Source organism: Phyllobates terribilis, unplaced genomic scaffold, assembly GCF_046119375.1.
Source record: "Phyllobates terribilis strain yellow unplaced genomic scaffold, ASM4611937v1 Scaffold_11__3_contigs__length_659146591, whole genome shotgun sequence".
Classification (NCBI taxonomy): Eukaryota; Metazoa; Chordata; class Amphibia; order Anura; family Dendrobatidae; genus Phyllobates; species Phyllobates terribilis.
Window position 1 is genome coordinate 556,165,600 of NW_027362771.1, and position 21,636 is coordinate 556,187,235.

General features: G+C 42.2%; 1 protein-coding gene across 1 annotated transcript; it reads left to right on the forward strand.

The window, feature by feature from the left end:
• The first annotated feature begins 18,280 nt into the window (after window positions 1–18,280).
• LOC141167351 (olfactory receptor 1G1-like) lies at window positions 18,281–19,204 on the forward strand. The gene has a single exon (XM_073654768.1). The coding sequence runs from the start codon at window positions 18,281–18,283 to the stop codon at window positions 19,202–19,204; it is 924 nt and encodes a 307-aa protein (XP_073510869.1).
• Window positions 19,205–21,636: the final 2,432 nt, after the last annotated feature.

Genomic DNA, 21,636 nt, shown 5'->3' on the forward strand with positions numbered 1-21,636 from the left:
TATTTACCTACAGGCCAGGTATTTAAAACTGTGTTTTCTCTGTCACACGGATCACATATACATTTTCAGAAAATACTGCCATTTCTGACCTCCATTAAAAATTTGTTTCAGTGTGTCAGTGTAGCAATTTACACCAGATTGCTGTTCAAAATAGTTACCTACAGGCCAGGTATATAAACCTGTGTTTTCTCTGTCACATGGATCACATATACATTTTCAGAAAATACTGCCATTTCTGACCTCCATTAAAAAAAATTTTCAGTGTGTCAGTGAAGCAATTGACACCAGTTTGCTGTTCGAAATAGTAACCGACAGGCCAGGTATTTAAAAGTGTGGTTTGTCCGTCACACAGATCACATATAAGTTTGCTCCAAATTCAGTCATTTGTTGTGAGCGTAGAAGATATTGTCCTCCATTTAAAATGGACAAGGCACGTGGCAAGGGGAACTGGACATGATGGTGATGATGGTGCATTCAGAGGCCGAGACCGTGGGCAAGCTGAAATTGTGCCACAACAAATACTCACATCTTCTCGCTCAACCTTCCTGTCCCAATTAAAAGGGGACCGCAAAACACCACTATTGAACACAGAGCAGTGTGAAAAGGTTATTGGCTGGATAGCAGATAATGCTTCCAGTCACTTAGTCACCACCACCACCACCACCACGTTGTCTTCAACACGGTCAAGTCTCAGTAGCTGTGAGTCTGTACTGCATATTCTTCACCCTGAACCTCCTTTCTCCCACCATGCCGAGTGCCCAGAGACAACTGATCCCACACTTGGACACTCCGAAGAGCTGTTCACTTTCCCATTTATAAATACTGGCCTCTCGCCCGGTCCACTTGAAGTGGGGCAAGAGGAGATCGCATATAGCAATGTCCAAATATTTGAACAGCCATGGTCACACGAAGGCGCCAGTGGGAAAGTGTCACAAGAGGTGGACGATCATGAGACACAATTGCCAGAAAGTCAGGAGGAGGACCAGAGTGCGGAAGTGGAAGACGAGGTGGTGGATGATATAGTAACTGACCCAACATGGCAGGAGGACATGCAGAGCGATGACAGCAGCACACAGGGGGAGGGAGGAAGAGCACCTCAACAGGCAGTAAGAAGCAGTGTGGTGGCCGCAGAAAGAAGGCAGGCAACCGTTCCCTGTAACACCAACAGGAAGGAAGTCGCCAGTACAACTGTTAGGTCTTTGCGAGTCTGGTTGTTTTTTAAAGACTCTGCCGATAATCCCAAAAAGGCCATTTGCACCATCTGCTAGGCCAGAATCAGCAGGGGTGGCAAAATGACCAGCCTGACCACCACCAGCATGATCCGGCACATGGCAGCAAAGCCCCCCACTTAGTTGGCCGAACTCCAGGGTCCAGGAACAGTGTCTGCAGGTTGCACCATTGCTTCTTCCGCTGTTGTGCATGCAAGTCAATCCCCTGTCCACGGTGCATGCGAAGATGCCTCCTGCCCTTCACCTGTCTTTGCACACTCTCAAGTAGCAGAATTAGGAAGCACGTCCACGTCCTTGTCCCAGCGCAGCAGTCAGTTGTCCATACCCCAGTCCTTGGAACGCAAGCACAAATACGCAGCCAATGCCCCACAGGCCACAGTACTAAATTCCCATATTTCACGAATGCTTGGGCTCGAAATGTTGTCTTTTAGGCTTGTGGAGATGGAAGAATTCCAGAACCTGATGGCGGCCATCCCTCAGTACTCGGTCCCCAGCCGTCACTATTTCTCCCGGGGTGCTGTCCCCGCATTACACAAGCACGTGTCCCAAAACATTAGCAGTGCCCTCAACAACGTGGTTACCGGGAAAGTCCACCTAACCATGAACAAGTGGATGAGTGCTTGATGGCAGGGACAGTACTTCTCACTGACGGCACACTGGGTTAACATAGTGGAAGCCGGGACCCAGTCGGACCTTGGGACGGAACACGTCCTCCCAATTCCAAGGAATGCGGGCCCTAGGTCAATCAGGGTTGGCCCCACAGACTACAGCTCCTGCACCTCATCCTCCTAAGCCTCCTCCTCCTCTTCAGCCTCCATCTCCGAACTGACCACATCAGTCACAAGCTGGAAGCACTGCAGCACTGCCTCGGCCAAGCGGCAACAGGCTGTGCTGAAGCTAATATGCTTAGGTGACAAACCGCACAATGCTGAAGAGTTGTGGACAGCTCTGAAAGAGCAGGCATATCTATGGCTCACACCACTGAACCTACAGCCAGGCATGGTCGTGTGTGACAATGGCCATAACTTGCCTGGTGGCGAGGCGAGCTCACACACGAACCATGCCTGGCCCATGTGCTTAACCTCATGGTTCAGTGGTTTCTCAAATACTACCCGGAGCTGCCGGATCTGCTTGTTAAAGTACACCGCCTGTGTGCCCATTTTAGAAAGTCACCTACAGCTTCCGCTGCCCTTGCCGTGTTTCAGCAGCATTTGCAGCTTCCGGCTCACAGACTGGTATGTGATGTCTCCACACATTGGAACTCTACGCTGCAGATGTTGGGAAGGATTTGTGAGCAGAAGAGGGCAGTTTTTGAGTACCAGAATCAACAAGGCCATCGGTATTCAGTTCAGACTCCACACATAAGACCTCAGGAGTGGACATGGATGTCAGACATCTGTACCATCCTCCAAAGCCTTGAGGACTCAACCAAGATGGTGAGCGGCGATGACACCATGATTAGCATCACCATCCCGCTTTTCTGTCTTTTGAAATGCTCTCTGCTCACAATTAAAGAGGATGCATTGCAGGCAGAGCACGATGAGATGGAGCAAGGAACCATACAGGGTGATTACACCCAGCCCAGCCTCATCTCATCCTAATGTGGATTGGGTGACAATGAGGAAGAGGATGAAGAACAGGAGCTAGTTTCATGCGCTATAATCGGTACTACCTGCAAACTGTCATACCATCTGTTCAGCGTGGATGGCCAGAGGACAGAGAGGAGGAGGAAGAGAGCATGGTCAGTCATCCCCTTCGTGAGGACACGGAAGTCTTGCCTGTTAGCAGTCTGGCACGCATGGCTGAGTTTATGTTACGCTGCATTTCCCATGATCCTCGCGTTCTCAAAATTTTGGGTGACAGTCATTACTGGTTGGTGACACTTCTAGACCCATGCTACAAGGAGAACTTTCCATCTCTTATTCCTGAGGCGGACAGGTCTACAAAAATAGGGCAGTACCAGAAGGCCCTTGTTGCGGAACTATTAAAAAAATTCCCATCTGAAAAAGCTGGTGGCAGAGGTCACAATTCGTTGGACTACCAAGGACTACAGGTGAGAGAGACTCAAATGCAATCCAGAAGAGGTAGGGGAACACTATCAAAGTTCTGGGACAGTTTTCTCAGACCCTCCCATCGCACAGGCCCTGAGGTGCGGGGTACTCACACAAGGAGTGCAAAGTTTGGGAAGATGCTGAGAGAGTACCTTGCCAACCATACCAACATCCTCCGTGACTCCTCTGTGCTTTTTAATCATTGGGTATCCATGCTGGATATGTGGAATGAACTGGCTCTCTATGCCTTGGAGGTCCTGGGCTTCCCTGCCGCTAGTGTTTTATCAGAGCGGGTTTTTAGTGCCTTTTGTGGAATTATAACTGATAAGTGCATCCACCTGTCAACTGAAAATGCTGACAGGCTGAACTAGGGCTGGATTGGGCCAGACTTCTCAACACCACCGAATGATAGCAGCGTAACATAAACTCAAATCCACTGTCTTTTTTTGGGAGGAGTATTCCCATGCACCTCTTCACACCCACAAAAGGGTATATGTTTCCTGATTTTGGCTATTTGCTCTTGTCCTCCTCCTTCTCCTCATCCTCATCCTCCACCACCATAACACCAGGGTGACCGTGGTCCGTGATGCAACACCCACATAATTTTTTTAAAGAGTGTTTATGATGTCCGTAAAAAAAATAAATTATACAGTATGTTCATGTATAGCCCCCCACCACCCCCGGGTAAATGTTTGTCAGACCATACACTTAGTGCATGGGCATTACAAGTATAGGAGACCCGCTCCTTTCTAATGGGAACATTATTTTATGAGGCCCTCTAAGTCTCTCCAAGGGGCATTGGAGCGCCTCCCAATTTTTGGCAACCCTTGCATTCACTGAATAGGCCAACACTATGGGAGACCCTATCCTTTTTAATGGGAATTTGTCATTACTGTGGCCCTGCTCTATGCGTCTTTAAATTGTTAGTGGGATTTTTCCTAAAATTGGTCAGTTGTTGGACTCACTGCATACCCTATAAATGTATAGCAGACCTTCTCCTTTCTAATGGGAACATACCGTACTTGTTACTGTGTCCCTGCTCTATGTGTCTTTAAATTCTTAGTGAGATTTTTCCTAAATTTGGTCAGCCTTTGGACTCACTGCATGCCCTATAACTGTATAGCAGACTCTCTCCATTCTAATGGGAATTTGGCGTCACTGTGGCCCTGCTCTATGTGTCTTTAAATTCTTAGTGGGGTTTTTCCTAAAATTGGTCAGCCGTTGGACTCACTGCATACCCTAAAACTGTATAGCATACTCTCTCCTTTCTAATGGGAATTTGTTGTTACTGTGCCCCTTCTCTATGTGTCTTTAAATTCTTAGTGGGTCTTTTTCCAAAATTGGTCAGCCGTTGGACTCACAGCATACCCTATAACTGAATAGCTGACTCTCTCCTTTCTAATGGGAATTTGTTGTTACTGTGCCCCTTCTCTATGTGTCTTTAAATTCTTAGTGGGTCTTTTTCCAAAATTGGTCAGCCGTTGGACTCACTGCATACCCTATAACTGAATAGCAGACTCTCTCCTTTCTAATGGGAATTTGTCGTTACTGTGGCCCTGCTCTCTGTGTCTTTAAATTATTAGTGGGGTTTTTCCAAAATTTTGGCAGCCCTTGCAGTCACTGCATACTCAATAACAGTATAGGAGACCCACTTGTTAATAAATGGAACAACAAAGCATGATGGCTTATGGCTCTCTAACAATAGCGAGGGCCAACTGCTGGCCTTTTAAAAATGATAAGGGCCGTCCGATGGCCCTATAAAAATAGGCTTTTTGACTTTCAGAGTCCCTCTATCATGAATGAAACAGGATGTGTCTGATGATGTGTCACACACCACATTGCCAGATAAGGTTGTAAAATGTTAAAATAACATTTCCCGGTGAATGCATTTGTCTTAAAAAATAACGTAAAAAAAAAAAAAAAATTAGGATCTTTCTTTAGTATAAAAAACAGCGTCGCCAATTTAACCTCAATGTAATCACATTGTTCAGCTCCTGCACCTCCTCCTCTATCTCCGAAATGACCACATCAGTCACAAGCTGACAGCACTGCAGCACTGCCTTGGCCAAGCGGCAACAGGCTGTGCTGAAGATAACATGCTCAATTCTTAGGTGACAAACCGCCCAGTCCTAGATAAGAAAAGGTGTGTGGGAACGTTCCCGGACACTCTATGGCTGCTTTTTTACTGAGGAGGTAACTAGAAGGAATATAAAGCACACATAGGGTCTTATCCAAGATAAAATGAATATTCGTGAGAGATAATTCAAATTCACTCACCTATTAGGGTTGTGTAAGACACAACCACTGTACTTAGCATTGAAGTCTGCTGCAAACCCCGCAGCAATGATCCTTTGTTGGGTGAAGATTATGGGGCATCAGACTGCGCTGCTCGCCTTTCAGAATAATGTACCAGAGGAATCTAAGTCGATGTAATGATGAAATAGACTTTATTTCTATGTGTTTCATTGTGATCACACCACTTCCTCCGGACAGTCTATACACATACAGGGTCTGTTATTTACAGCGAAAGAATGCACATGGAGACGCCTCCCTTCAAAAAAAATCACCACTCCCAGTAATGCATGTATACACCCTAAAGCACACACAAAACAATCATAAAGCATAATGGAATATATCACTTAAAAACATTACTCATACGTTTAAAAACATAAATGTAGAATTTTTTTTTTAAATATATTAAAAAATATATAAAAAAAGTAGTTGAATAAATAAATAAATTTTACCAGCTAGGGAAGTGCTTGAACCTATGATGTTAACCTGCTGCAGCTGTTTTAAACCATTGAGCCATGGGTGAATTTGATTTGATCTCTTTATTTGGTGATAGTTTCACAAGAATCTGTGAGATCAAAAAAGAATAATAATAAATAAATAATAATAATAATGGATAAAAGAAGCTCCAAAGCTGTTAGACTAGTTTAAAAGAAGGAATGTTCAATATTATGAGAAATTGCAGTTAGGTGATCCCTATAAAAATCACATAGCAATTGTTGGAAAAAACGGGGGTTAGAAAAAGGAAGCAAGGACAAACCACAATAAAGGGATGAAACCCCTTCATAGAAAGAGCGGATGTTTGTCAGTAACATTCATCATTACTGACTGACACATCATGCAGCAGGCAGAGGTTCTCAAATAACGGGAGATGTTCATCAATATCTGAGGTGTCCTCATTGAACTGTGGTATATCCCGGTACCTTAAAGATGAAGGCACCTCTCTTCTATTATCCATTGTCCTCTGCACTGGGGCGGGTAGGGGTATGGCTACATGCACACCCAGAAATTTGTTTAACACTGCCGCCTGCTCCATCTCCGTGGCCTGCTCTACTAGCACGTCCAGCATCCTCCTCAACTCAGTCGATCCATCCTCCGTCATCTCTACTGCCAAGTCACCACTAGGTAACTTTCCCTGGTATGCTCTCCAGAGATACAGTAGGTGATCCTATCGCTGCCAGCACTTGCAAAGATCCGAGGTTGTGGGTTGTAAGTAATCACCTAGGCAAATTAACGATGCAACAATATTGTATTGATCACAGCCATGGTAATAAGCAATTGCAGGTAAATGGAAAAAAATCAGTTCTCTCAGTCCTCAAACTCCCAATCTGGGTTCAGTAGTTCCACTGGCTTTGTATAATGCCATACTCAGTCTCCCAACTTTTGGTTGGCCCACAGATTTCATATCTCCAGCCAGTATAGTCTGTAGCCGCAGTCCATGATCCTCTTGACGGCAGATAAAACAATGAAAGCACAGGTATCCAGTAGCAGCAGTCCTTTTAAGAAAGTGTAAATCCAAACAACATAATCCATAATGGTAACATGTTTATCCATTCATCCTTCCAAGTCCACAGTCTCCATCCTCTTCCTTCAATCGTTCCACACAACTCTCCTAAAACGTGTCTGTCCTTTCTTCCACTGGGCTCAGTCCCCTCCCAGGTCAAAAGTGATCACACCCTCCCCCTTAAACATTCACTGTTTGCTAAACAATGAAGAATATTCTAGAAGCCTTCATCTGAGACTGCATGTAAGACCCCCTGTGGTGACGGCTCCACTGTGTCTGCAATCTACACACACATAACGAGATTATTGGCTGCTGGAACAATGGTTAGATACTCCTGAGATACAGATTAGTGAAATGCTGGACATTTTACAAGTGAATCTAGTGCACATACTGACAAGTAAGCAGAACTATATAAAACATAACAAGTAAATCATTAATAAAACACAATAATAATATTAACAAAAATGGTGGTCCATTGCTGGAAAAGTATCATAGCCTTTAGAAAGTGGGCAGCTCCTCACAATTATTATTATTTATTTATTATTATTTAATTTTTTTATCTCACAGATTCTTGTGAAACTATCGCCAAATAAAGAGACCAAATAAATTTCACCCACGGCTCAATGGTTTAACAACAGCTGCAGCAGGGTGCTGACAAAGAATGAACAGGTCAACATCATAGGTTCAAGCCCTCCCCTAGCTTGTAAAATGTATTTATTCATTCAACTACTTTTTTTATATTTTTTTTAATATATTTAAAAAATATATAATTATGCATGTATATTTTTAAATGTATGAGTAATGTTTTTAAGTGATATATTCCATTATGCTTTATTATTGTTTTGCGTGTGCTTTACGGTGTATACAGTACAGACCAAAAGTTTGGACATACCTTCTCATTTAAAGGTTTTTCTGTATTTTCATGACTTTGAAAATTGTACATTCACACTGAAGGCATCAAAACTATGAATTAACACATGTGGAATTATATACTTAACAAAAAAGTGTGAAACAACTGAAAATATGTCTTATATTCTAGGTTCTTCAAAGTAGCCACCTTTTGCTTTGATGACTGCTTTGCACACTTTTGGCATTCTCTTGATGAGCTTCAAGAGGTAGTCACCGGAAATGGTTTTCACTTCACAGGTGTGCCCTGTCAGGTTTAATAAGTGGGATTTCTTGCCTTATAAATGGGGTTGGGACCATCAGTTGTGTTGTGCAGAAGTCTGGTGGATACACAGATGATAGTCCTACTGAATAGACTGTTAGGATTTATATTATGGCAATAAAAAAGCAGCTAAGTAAAGAAAAATGAGTGGCCATCATTACTTTAAGAAATTGAATGTGTTCCCAAGTGCAGTTGCAAAAAAACATCAAGAGCTACAAAGAAACTGGCTCACATGAGGACCGCCCCAGGAAAGGAAGACCAAGAGTCACCTCTGCTTCTGAGGATAAGTTTATCCGAGTTACCAGCCTCAGAAATTGCAGGTTAACAACAGCTCAGATTAGAGACCAGGTCAATGCCACACAGAGTTCTCGCAGCAGACACATCTCTACAACAACTGTTAAGAGGAGACGTTGTGCAGCAGGCCTTCATGGTAAATTAGCTGCTAGGAAACCACTGCTAAGGACAGGCAACAAGCAGATGAGACTTGTTTTGGCTAAAGAACACAAGGAATGGACATTAGACCAATGGAAGTCTGTGCTTTGGTCTGATGAGTCCAAATTTGAGATCTTTTGTTCCAACCACTGTGTCTTTGTGCGACGCAGAAAAGGTGAACAGATGGACTCTACATGCCTGGTTCCCACTGTGAAGCATGGAGGAGGAGGTGGTGTGATGGTGTGGGGGTGCTTTGCTGGTGACACTGTTGGGGATTTATTCAAAATTGAAGGCATACTGAACCAGCATGGCTACCACAGCATCTTGCAGCGACATGCTATTCCATCCGGTTTGCGTTTAGTTGGACCATCATTTATTTTTCAACAGGACAATGACCCCAAACACACCTCCAGGCTGTGTAAGGGCTATTTGACCAAGAAGGAGAGTGATGGGGTGCTACGCCAGATGACCTGGCCTCCACAGTCACCAGAAGGGAACCCAATCGAGATGGTTTGGGGTGAGCTGGACCGCAGAGTGAAGGCAAAAGGGCCAACAAGTACTAAGCATCTCTGGGAACTCCTTCAAGACTGTTGGAAGACCATTTCCAGTGACTACCTCTTGAAGCTCATCAAGAGAATGCCAAGAGTGTGTAAAGCAGTCATCAAAGCAAAAGGTGGCTACTTTGAAGAACCTAGAATATAAGACATATTTTCAGTTGTTTCACACTTTTTTGTTAAGCATATAATTCCACATGTGTTAATTCATAGTTTTGATGCCTTCAGTGTGAATGTACAATTTTCAAAGTCATGAAAATACAGAAAAATCTTTAAATAAGAAGGTGTGTCCAAACTTTTGGTCTGTACTGTATACACTGTAAAGCACACACAAAACAATAATAAAGCATAATGGAATATATCACTTAAACACATTACTCATACATTTAAAAATATAAATGCATAATTATATTTTTTTAAATATATTAAAAAATATATAAAAAAGTAGTTGAATGAATAAATACATTTTACAAGCTAGGGGAGGGCTTGAACCTATGATGTTGACCTATTCATTCTTTGTCAGCACCCTGCTGCAGCTGTTGTTAAACCATTGAGCCATGGGTGAAATTTATTTGGTCATGAAAATACAGAAAAATATTTAAATGAGAAGGTGTGTCCAAACTTTTGATCTGTACAGTCATGGCCAAAAGTTTTGAGAATGACACCAAAATTATATTTTCACATGATCTGCTGGCCTCTGGTTTTTATTAGTGTTTGTCTAATGTTTATATCACATACAGAAATATAATTGCAATCATATTATGAGTACCAATAGGTTATATTGACAGTTAGAATGAGTTAATGCAGCAAGTCAATATTTGCAGTTTTGCCCCTTCTTCTTCATGACCTCTGTAATTCTCCCTGGCATGCTCTCAATCAACTTTTGGACCAAATCCTGACTGATAGCAGTCCATTCTTGCATAATCAATGCTTGCATTTTGCCAGAATTTGTTGGTTTTTGTTTGTCCACCCGTCTCTTGATGATTGACCACAAGTTCTCAATGGGATTAAGATCTGGGGAGATTCCAGGGCATGGACCCAAAATCTCTATGTTTTGTTCCATGAGCCATTTAGTTATCACCTTTGCTTTATGGCAAGGTGCTCCATCATGCTGGAAAAGGCATTGTTGGGCGCCAAACTGCTCTTGGACGGTTGGGAGAAGTTGCTCTTGGAGGACATTCTGGTACCATTCTTTATTCATGGCTGTGTTTTTAGGCAAGACTGTGAGTGAGCCGATTTCCTTGGCTGAGAAGCAACCCCACACATGAATGGTTTCAGGATGCTTTACAGTTGGCATGAGACAAGACTGGTGGTAGCGCTCACCTCTTCTTCTCCGAATAAGCTGTTTTCCAGATGTCCCAAACAATCGAAAAGGGGATTCATCAGAGAAAATGACTTTGCCCCAGTCCTCAGCAGTCCACTCCCTGTACCTTTTGCAGAATATCAGTCGGTCCCTGATGTTTTTTCTGGAGAGAAGTGGCTTCATTGCTGCCCTCCTTGAAACCAACCCTTGCTCAAAGAGTCTCCGCCTCACAGTGCGTGCAGAAGCACTCACACCAGCCTGCTGCCATTCCTGAGCAAGCTCGGCACTGCTGGTAGTTTGATCCCGCAGCTGAAACAGTTTTAAGATACGGTCCTGGCGCTTGCTGGTCTTTCTTGGGCGCCCTGGAGCCTTTTTGACAACAATGGAAGCTCTCTCCTTGAAGTTCTTGATGATGCGATAGATTGTTGACTGAGGTGCAATCTTTGTAGCTGCGATACTCTTCCCTGTTAGGCCATTTTTGTGCAGTGCAATGATGGCTGTACGTGTTTCTTTAGAGATAACCATGGTTAACTGAAGAGAAACAATGATACCAAGAACCAGCCTCCTTTTAAAGTGTCCAGTGATGTCATTCTTACTTAATCATGACTGATTGATCACCAGCCCTGTCCTCATCAACACCCACACCTGTGTTAATGGATCAAATACTAAAACGATGTCAGCTGCTCCTTTTAAGGCAGGACTGCAATGATGTGGAAATGTGTTTTGAGGGTTTAAGTTCATTTTCTGGGCAAATATTGACTTTGCAAGTACAGTAATTGCTGTTAAGCTGATCACTCTTTGACATTCAGGAGTATATGCAAATTGCCATTACAAAAAATGAAGCAGTAAACTTTGGAAAAATTAGTATTTGTCTCATTCCCAATACTTTTGGCCATGACTGTACTGTACATGCATTTAGTCTGATTCCCCGCCCACTGGGTGTGGTGATTTTTTTGAAGGGAGGCTTCTCCATGTGCATTATTTCGCTTTAAATAACAGACCCTGTATGTGTATAGACTGTTATGAGGAAGTGGTGTGAAATACATGTAGAAATAAAGTCTATTTCATCGACTTGGATTCCTTTGGTACATTATTCTGACAGGTGAGCAGCACAGTCTGATGCCCCATTCTCTTCACCTCTTCTCTGCAAAGGATTTTTACTGAGGAGGAAACACACACAAACACAGTGAGAACATACAAAGTCCTTGCAGATGTTGTCCTTGCTGTGATTTGAACTGAGGATCCCAGCGCTGCAGCAAACCACTGATCCAATGTGCTACCATTCACCCTGTAGTATCTAACAGGCTGGAGAAACTTGCACCTACTGCCACTCTATCTTTAGCTCCATTTGTGAGTAACTAATGTGTTTTGCAGCCACTCAGTCTACCAAATAAAATTCCTGAGAAGGAAATCGGTGATGGCTTCGCTACTGGTGCTGGGGGCAGTGCTAATACCATGGCGTCATACCATAGTTTACTGGAAATATTCCAGGCTGGTAGGAGGCAAGCAAATTCCCACAGAAAAGTAACAGCAGTAATGTTCAGGGACCCGCGCTGGTAGAAGGCGAGACAATACCGGGCGAAATAGTGACGCCTGGGGACCGAGCGTTGACACGAGGCACGAGGCATGAGGTTGTGAAAAGCTTCCACCTCTACGAGCCTAAAAGGCCACAATTCAAGTGCAAGCAGCTGCCCAGAAATCTAGCAGTTTAGTATTGCGGCCTGTGGATGGGTGTGTGGGTGGCTGGCTGCATACTTGCGCTTGCATTCCAAGTAGCATAAAACTAAGCAGATGGTGGTCTCTATCATCATCATGGCCTCACCTTGGCACTATGAACTTTCCTGAAGGAGAAGCCAGGGCCCACTGGAGGAGTCTCCGGTTTTCTGGTGGGTCTGTCCATCCCTGCCGAGAAGCAGCCCTGGCTAAGAAAAGTGTGGGGGAAGGTTCCCGGACACTATGGCTGCTTTTTTAATGTGGATCAGACATGCTTATGCATGTTATTTCTCAAACCGCATTGCAGATCAGGCCATTGCCGAACTCTGTAGTCATGAAATTAAATGCGCAAAGAAAGATGTATGTGTGTCAAAGCACCACCGTCAAGTGCGATTTGATGTTGGATGGGTTGCCATTGCTTCTGCAACAAGCTGCATTAGAGGACTTCCTGGGAGAAATAACACCCAGAGTAGATACGGTTTCCCTCTATGCCAGTCCTCTCACTGAGCTAAATACAACTCTCAGCAAAAAAAGCTGTGGACTAGCTCCATACTGTCCCTGGCCACATTCACCTGTCCACGTGTTTGTGGTTAGGCGGTCCTTCCCAGTAAGTGTACTGGGGAGGGCACGGGTAATGTTGTGGGAACCGTGCTTGTGGAAGGCAGAGATGATACCGGGAGAAATAGTGGCAGCTGGGGACCGAGTGGACAGCTTCCGCCTCCACGAGCCTAAAAGGCCACATTTCAAGTGCAAGCAGCTGTCAAAATTTGGCAGTATAGTATTGCAGCCTGTAGGTGGGTGGCTTGCTGCATACTTGCCCTTGCATTCCATGGAATAGGGTAGGGACAACTGAACACTGCACTGGGACAAGGACATGGACGGCGATTGTTGCAAGTCTGCAATGACATGTCCATCGCGAGAGGCATCTTCGCATGCGCCAAGGATCACTTATGATGGGCACACTTTTAGGCAGTGACCTGGGAGTCAGAAATGCTTCCAGAGGTCTTCCCCATGCTGTTCCCATGTCTTTTCAGCACTGTATGCATGTGTCTGATGATGTGTCACACAGCACATGGCCAGATAAGGTTGTAAAATGTTAAAATGACATTTCCCAGTGAATGCATTTGTTTTGGTTGAAAGCAATGCAAAAGTGCAATAACGCATCAAAAACGTTAGGTGTTAACATAGCCCAAGGTGTGGAGGAGTATTTATTTATTTTTTTTACTTTTTTTGCCTTATATACAAGTCATTACCCTGGAAAGGATGTTCCTTAACATATTTCCCAGGAAAATCTATTTTGGTTTCGTTTTTGTACATTTTATTGTGAGTCTGTAAAAGTGGCATAATAGTCTGACAAAGTTGTTGACAGCAGTGTCTTGGGAGTCAGAAATGCTTGCAGTGGTCTTCCCCTTGCTGTTCCCATGACATTTGAGCACTGTTCCCATAGATTTGGGCAATTTTAAGGCCCTCTGCAGACCGCCTGGGGGAGCCGCCTGAAATATACTCTAGTTTCCCATAGACTTACATTGGGCTCGTTGCTCGGATCGAGCACTCAAGTATTCCAATTTTCTCGACCCGAGCAACGAGTACCCGAGCATTTTGGTGCTCGCTCATCACTAACAATGAACTAATAAAAATAAATGATCCAAAAAACTCTCCTTGGAACCAGATGGTATGTTTCTTCCACGTGGACAGCCCGCAGCACAGTGAAAACCGGTCTCTCTTCCTTTATTGTTTCCGGATCCCAGTGATCGACGGTTCTGCATCAACTGGTATATACTTACATTTAGTAGCAGGTTGCAACTTGTCAAGGTGAGTGCAAATTCAATACCTTGATTTCTAACCAGTTAAAGCCCTATGTTACTCTCATTATTTTTCCAGTAATTTTATTCTGCAAGACAAAACATTTCACAAACAAGGGAGAAATACCGCCACACATCGACCAAACTCCATACTACTACCACTTAGGGACCAACTAATAATAAAATAAAATACCTCCACATCATGACAAGACCACATATTACCACCACAGGGTGACAGAATAATACTACAACAATGATCATGAATAAAAAACACAATACTAATCACACTAATATTACCATTGGTGGCATTATACATAGGAGCTCTGTATATTGTATCAGTGTACAGATAATACGGTGATCATCAATGACATTACACACAGGAGCTCTGTAAATAGTGTCAGTGTACAGGTAATACAGGGATCTGCAGTGACATTATACACAGGAGCTCTGTATATAGTATCAGTGTACAGATAATACAAGGATCAACAGTGACATTATACACAGGAGCTCTTTTTATAGTGGCATCTGACCTGCCATTCCATCTTAAAATGGGGATAAAAGTGCCCTGACAGGGGTAAAAGTTCCTTATTCTTCTGATTGGTGTGGTTTCCAATGGTTGGATTCCACCGATTAAGAAGTTCATAGAATCATAGAATGTTAGAGTTGGCAGGGACCTCCAGGGTCATCATGTCCAACCCCCTGCTCAATGCAGGAATAACTAAATCATCTCAGACAGATGTCTGTTCAGCCTCTGTTTATTGAAATAGAACGCACTTTTGGAGGATTGAAGAAGTTATCACCTACCTAACCTGTGGATCAGTGATAACTTGTTTTCATCAAAGAACCCCTTCAATGAAAACTACTGTAATTTTACATGCCAGTTATGGTAGTGCACAATAGATGTGCAGGAGCATCATGTGTTATACAGTCTACTCTCCAATATAACGGGGTTAATGGCTTACATGTATTTGCATATAGCTGTAGTGTGGGCCCCTAGGGACAATTCCTTCTGCGGGCCCCTGACAGCCCAGTCCGACCCTGTCTGAGTAGCATCAGTTTTTTTCATACATGGAGAAAAAAAGTTTCTCCGTCTTTTCCTATGTAACAGTGCATGAAAATCATTTGATGAAAATTCAGATCACACTTGCATTCGAGTACAGTCTGATTTTTTTTATGGACATGTTATAGGAAGCTGTAAATTCCCTGAAGGATGTGCCATTAGTAAGGAAAAACTTCCATCTGCTGGCCAGGCAAAATCAAGAGGAACCAAATTGTGGTGGAAGATTTGTAGGGGGACTGATTTTGGGTGCTGGACCTGATCAGGTGACCCACAGGAAGGACTTCCTCGATATAAAAGCTCTGCACACCAAAGATTTGGCACCAAGCAAGAGAGCGGATCAGACATGCTCCAGAGATGACTCTGAGTCCAGCAAGACAGGCCTCAGTGGGAAGTCTGCGCCACCCAGGTGCCGGTCACTGCCTGGCAAGATCTGAATCCCCTGCAAGAGAACTCCAATTTCTGCCTATGCTGGTCAGGACCAGGATCCCTGTTCTGCGCTGATCAAGCCTCCTGTCAAGAACCGAGGCCTAGTCCTCTCTGCCTAGGGCATAAGAGACTTCCGCTGACGGTTAAGCCAAGAATAGCCGTGAGAAGACTGCAACAAGAGATGCATGCCTGCGATTGCAGAGGAACAGCACGAATGAACAGGGCCGTCAATTCCAGCTTCCACCTACAGCATCGGGGTCAGCTGGGACTAGGATTACAGGTTAGGAGGGGGCCAGTTAGTGTGTGATAGGCTATGTCAGAGAGAGACTTGCGGCCTAGGCAATAACTCGTGACCCCAGCTAGGGCCAGACCGGGAGAAAGAGCTTTGTGGAAAGAACATTATCATTAATTAGTGAAAAACTTTCAATGCTATTCCAAACTTACTGTTATTAGTTCTACTGTTGATTTGCCTTGTTACTAAAACTGTTTAAAGTCATTGCTGTATATGAATTGGGTTATATCAATATGTGACTGTTTGCGCTTCGCAATCTCTGTGCGTTGCATCCCAACACCTCTATTACAGACGCATAGACTTGCATTGCTGATTTTGATCCAACAATTGGACTTTCCGTGGACCACTCGGAAATGGCCCAATAGACTATCAAGGTACTATCAGGTATGTGTGATATCCGTGAAAACCACGGATAGCACTCATACGCAAAAACTGGATGTCTGAATGAGGCCTAATACAAAAAGCAAGGTTTCTCACTTTTCCTTAGTCCTCACTGCACATCCCTATTTTTCCCAGTCATCACCGTCACCCTCCCATACATTACCACAGAAGTAAAAGCAGAGTCTCTCCTTTTGCTCCAGGACTCATATGACCTATTTTCTTAGTGTTTTAGACAGTCGTAGTGGTCAGAGGATCTAATTTAAGTATGGTAGATTTCATATCAATAAATAAACTAATAAAATCTGCACATTTTGTTGAAATATCCGTGGACTACTCATACAGCAATTTTAAATTCAGATTAGGCATTCATAAAAATGATATTGGTTTTCCTTCAATTAAACAATTCTTTTTTTATTATATTTACATTTTACATTTTTTCTATCTTTTATCTACTCACATTTTTTCATGAAACCGTTGATGTACAGTATATCAACAGCCATGAGATACCAAATTAGAAGCTGAACTATAAAAAGACTTCTAATCAATCTTCTGGGAATATGTTCCCTTGTCGTGTTCTCGGGAAACAGCATATATATATGTATAATAAAAGAAGAAAAAGACATATAGTCTCTGACAAGTGCAGAACCTACCGGTAATATTTGAGACTAGATAGATAATAGATGGATAGACAGATAAAACGTAGATTAGATAGATGGAAGGATAGATTGATAGATGATAGTTAGCTTTTTATAACACAACACCATAATTTACTTAGGTTTTTCAGCCATCAGATCTATAACCGCCAAATGGAATATTATTATTGTCATTATTTTTTAGTTAGAGTGATCTAATAGTTGTTCTTTTATTTTTAATTTTTGCTTCCTTATAAAGTTCTTTATCCAGGTCATTGGAGATGGTGCAGGCTTTGCTGTTGGTGAAGACCATTGTGCTCCTGCTGAATACATTGAGATAACTTTAATATGGATGTATAGTTTTTATCACAGATATATTTTTCTGTATAATGGCAATGTATAATGTATAATTTTTTATAATGACATGGCCGATATTTATCTGAAATGACTGTCTATATGACTGCACAAGATGAAGTCATTGACATATTTTTGAGATAACCGTGATGACTGAATGCCATGAATGTAACAATGACTTCTACTGCTAATATTATTATTGATGATACATGCATAATATTTTCTTGGGTTGCACAAAATTTTGTTTAAGTCCCAACTCAGGTGATAGATGCCAGTGCAGCCGCCGCGTTTTTTTTCAGGCAAAACCCCTTCAGGACGACGCTGGCGGACGTTCAACTGAGGCAGATTTGCTGGCGGCTTTACCCTTGTTCTTGTGGTCTCTCTGCCACTGACAGCTTTCACTCTATACTTTAAGTTAAAGAAAGCTGAAGCTGCCCGAAGAATGAGTATGTCACTTCTTTTAACTGCTCATGGGCTTCAGAACCCTAAAGCAGTTAAAATAAATGACCGAAGTCAGAACACCTGCACAGTCATCTTGTTCTGACATTACTGTTCATTTTATCAGACACTTTTGTGGTTCTTTGTCAGGTGGATTCACAGCAGAATCTGCATGAAAAATACATTATGTGCCCATCATCTAACTTTGCTCACATGGCTCCTATGCTCAGGGTAACCTTATTAAATTGGAGCTTTGTACAATTGTCCACCTTGCCCATTTTCAAAACAGACTTGGCTGAAGGCACCATATGATGGCACTTTCCATTACTGAGAACTTAAAACTCATTCATAGTTTTGATCTAATCCATTCTATAATTTTCCATCTCCGATCCATTTCCTTTTTTTATTTCAGCCTGCAGCTTTGTATAATTGCCCAGCCTTGACATCTTCAAAACAGATCTGGCTGAAGGCACCATATGATGGCACTCGGAGCCTTTTTTAAACTTTCCATTACTGAGAACTTAAACAAAACTCATTCATAGTTTTGATGTAATCCATTCTATCATTCTCCATCTCCGATTCATTTCCATTATTCATTTCAGACTGCAGATCAATGTACTAAAACATTGATAGTGAAATCCAATGAACAAATATGGCGACAATTTTCCAAAACTGTACAACCCGCACAGAATTTCACTTGGTGGGTTTTTCTAATTATCCCGAGGTTCGTCTTGCATTTTTTCTTGGGATCTGCATTATGTATTTGATATGCATATTGGGAAACCTTATAATTCTTATCATTGTATGTCTGGCTTCCAAACTTCATACTCCAATGTATTTCTTCCTGTGCAACCTGTCGGTGCTGGACATGATATATGTCTCCGTAATCTCACCGAAACTGTTAGCCATTACGATAACTCAGGACACCAGCATTTTGAATTCTCAATGCTTTCTTCAATTATTTCTGTATGTCTTCTGTGTTGGGACTGAGTTCTTCTTATTGACGACTATGGCTTACGACAGATATGTGGCAATTTGTATTCCGCTGCGTTACGTCCTTCTCATGAATAAGTGGATATGCTCCATATTAGCCTTCTTATCTTGGAATTTGGGTGCCATAAATGCGTTGGTGCACACCTTACTAATATCAAAATTATCATTCTCTGATTCCATAGAGATCAATCATATATTCTGCCATATGATGTCAATCTTGAAACTTTCTTGTGTTGACAGCACACATATTCAACTTTTAATAACGGTGAATGGGACAACTTTGGGATTTATTTGCATGATACTAATCTTTACCTCCTATATTCATATCATATCTACTATACTGAAGATAAAAACATCATCTGGAAGGCAAAATGCCTTCTCAAGATGCTCCTCTCATATTACCATTGTGCTCTTATTTTGCTTGTCATCTCTCAGCCTGAATATGAAAGTAGAATCTGAACAGTCCCAAGAACAGGACAAGTTGTTAACCATGATCTGCATTGCTGTAGTTCCAATGTTAAACCCACTGGTGTACAGCTTGAGGAATAATGATGTTATAACAGCTCTAAGAAACATAATTTAAAGGAATTTCCCATCTAGAAAACCTGTGGTTCTACCACTAATGAACCAATCTATAAAGCATTCAATCTGTAGTGATCACACAGCAACAATAGCAAAGATAGTATGAAGCCATATTAGATGGTTAAAGAGAATCTGTCAGCACAAAATGACTGTTCAAACCAAGCACTGATGTTCAGTGCACCCTTACCTTGGCAGAACAGTTCAGTGCCCCTTCCCACCTAGTTGTTTTTCATCCTCCTCCACCCTCCTTCTCCTTGATTTACAGATGCCAGAAAAGGGCAGAGATAGATGGAAAACAAGTAATGAAAAATTTTCTCAAATTCATCTCACTTGGAGTTTTTTCCCATTATCAGCACATTAAATGGTAAAATGTTAATGGTAAAATGAATGGTGCCATTTAAAAATACAACTCGTCCCACAAAAAATAAGTGTTGAACACGCCACCAATTTTTGTGGGTTTTGTTTTTACAAGATTCAATGATTTGCAAAAATGATCAGGCATCATGATTTACCTCGTCAGTACAATTACAGTGATACTAACTTGTCCAGAGTTTTTATTATTTTAGTGGTGAAAACTATTTCAGAAATGTGTTAAAAATAATTTGGGTTGTCTGTGTTGCCAAGTTTTGGGACCCGAAACATTTTCATTTTCAGGTTGAAGGAGCTCAGGACTTGCTTGAGCTCACATTTTTATTTATAACTTTTTAATATTGAATCCTTGCTTTTTCTGATTGCATTGTCTTGACATTTTGCAGTGGGTACATAAAAGCACCCCAATTTTGTCATTTGTCATTTTCTTCTCTTTCCCTTTCCGATGTTTACAAATTAAGTAAATTAATTTAATATTTTGAAAGATTGGTCCACAGTGATGGCTTTTCTGCAGCAATTTGACAACAACTACCAGCTTCTCGCAGTCTTCTCTTCTTCTCTTGACAGTTGATATCAAGATGTGCAACAAAAACAAAAAAGAACTGAGAATCCTCAAGGCTATATAGAAATCGACATGGAATAATAATGGTTACAGAGACGACAATGAACACACACGTTTCAGAATACAAAACAAATTTAATGATTAGACAAAGATAACACGAGTAAACAAAAAATGCAGTTTTTAAATGAAGGTCTTTATTATTAAGTGAAAAAGTAATCCAAACCTACAGGGCCCTGTGTAAAAAAGTGATTGCCCTCCCCCTTAAAACATAACTGTGGTTTATCACCACTTTGAGAAGCTGAGTTTAATTTCTCTAGCCACACACAGGCCTGATTACTGCCACATCTGTTCTCAATCAAGAAATCAGTTAAATAGGACCTGTTTGACAAAGTGAAGTAGACCAAAAGATCCTCAAAAGCTAAACATCATGCTGCGATCCAAAGAATTTCAGGAATAAGCGAGAAACAAGGTAATTGAGATCTATCAGTTTGGAAAAGGTTAAAAAGCCATTTCTAAAGCTTTGGGACTCCAGCAAACCACAGTGAGAGCCATTATCCATAAATGGTGAAAACATGGAACAGTGGTGAACCTTCCCAGGAGTGGTCAACTGACCAAAATTACCCCAAGAGTGCAGCAATGACTCATTCAAGAGGTCACAAAAGACCCCACAACGACATCAAAAGAACTGCAGGCCTCACTTGCCTCAGTTAAGGTCAGTGTTCATGACTCCACCATAAGAAAGAGACTGGGAAAAAATGGCATGCATGGAAGAGTTTCAAGAAGAAAGCTACTGCTAAGCAAAAATAACATGAAGGCTCGTCTCAGTTTTGCCAGAAAACATGGATCGCCAAGACTTGTGGGAGAATACTCTGTGGACTGACGAGACAAAAGTTGAACTCTTTGGAAGGTGTATGTCCCATTACATCTGGGGTAGAAGTAACACAGCGTTTCAGAAAAGGAACATCATACCAACAGTAGAATATGGTGGTGGCAGTGTGACGGTCTGGGGCTGTTTTGCAGCTTCAGGACCTGCTGTGGTAAGTGGAACCAGGAACTCTGCTCTCTACCAAAAGGAGAATGTCCGGCCATCTGTTCGTGACAGCAAGCTGAAGCGCACTTGAGTTATGCAGCAGGACAATGATCCAAAACCCACCAGCAAGTCCACCTCTGAATTGCTTAGGAAAAACAAAATGAAGACTTTGGAGTGGCCTAGTCAAAGTTCTGATCTTACTCCTAATGAGATGCTGTAGCATGACCTTAAAAAGGTGGTTCATGCTCGGAAACCCTCTAATGTGGCTGAATTACAACAATTTTCAAGATCATTGGCCAAAATTCTTTCAGTGCGTTGTAAAAGACTCATTGATAATTATCACAAAAGCTTGATTGCAGTTGTTGCTGCTAAGGATACCCCAACCAGTTATTAGGTTTAGGGGGCAATCACTTTTTCACACAGGGCCCTGTAGGTTTGGATTTCTTTTTCCCTTTATAATGAAGACCTTCAT

Excerpts from the sequence above, each read along its gene's own strand:
- LOC141167351 (XM_073654768.1), top strand. The coding sequence starts at position 18,281 with ATGGCGACAATTTTCCAAAACTGTACAACCCGCACAGAATTTCACTTG.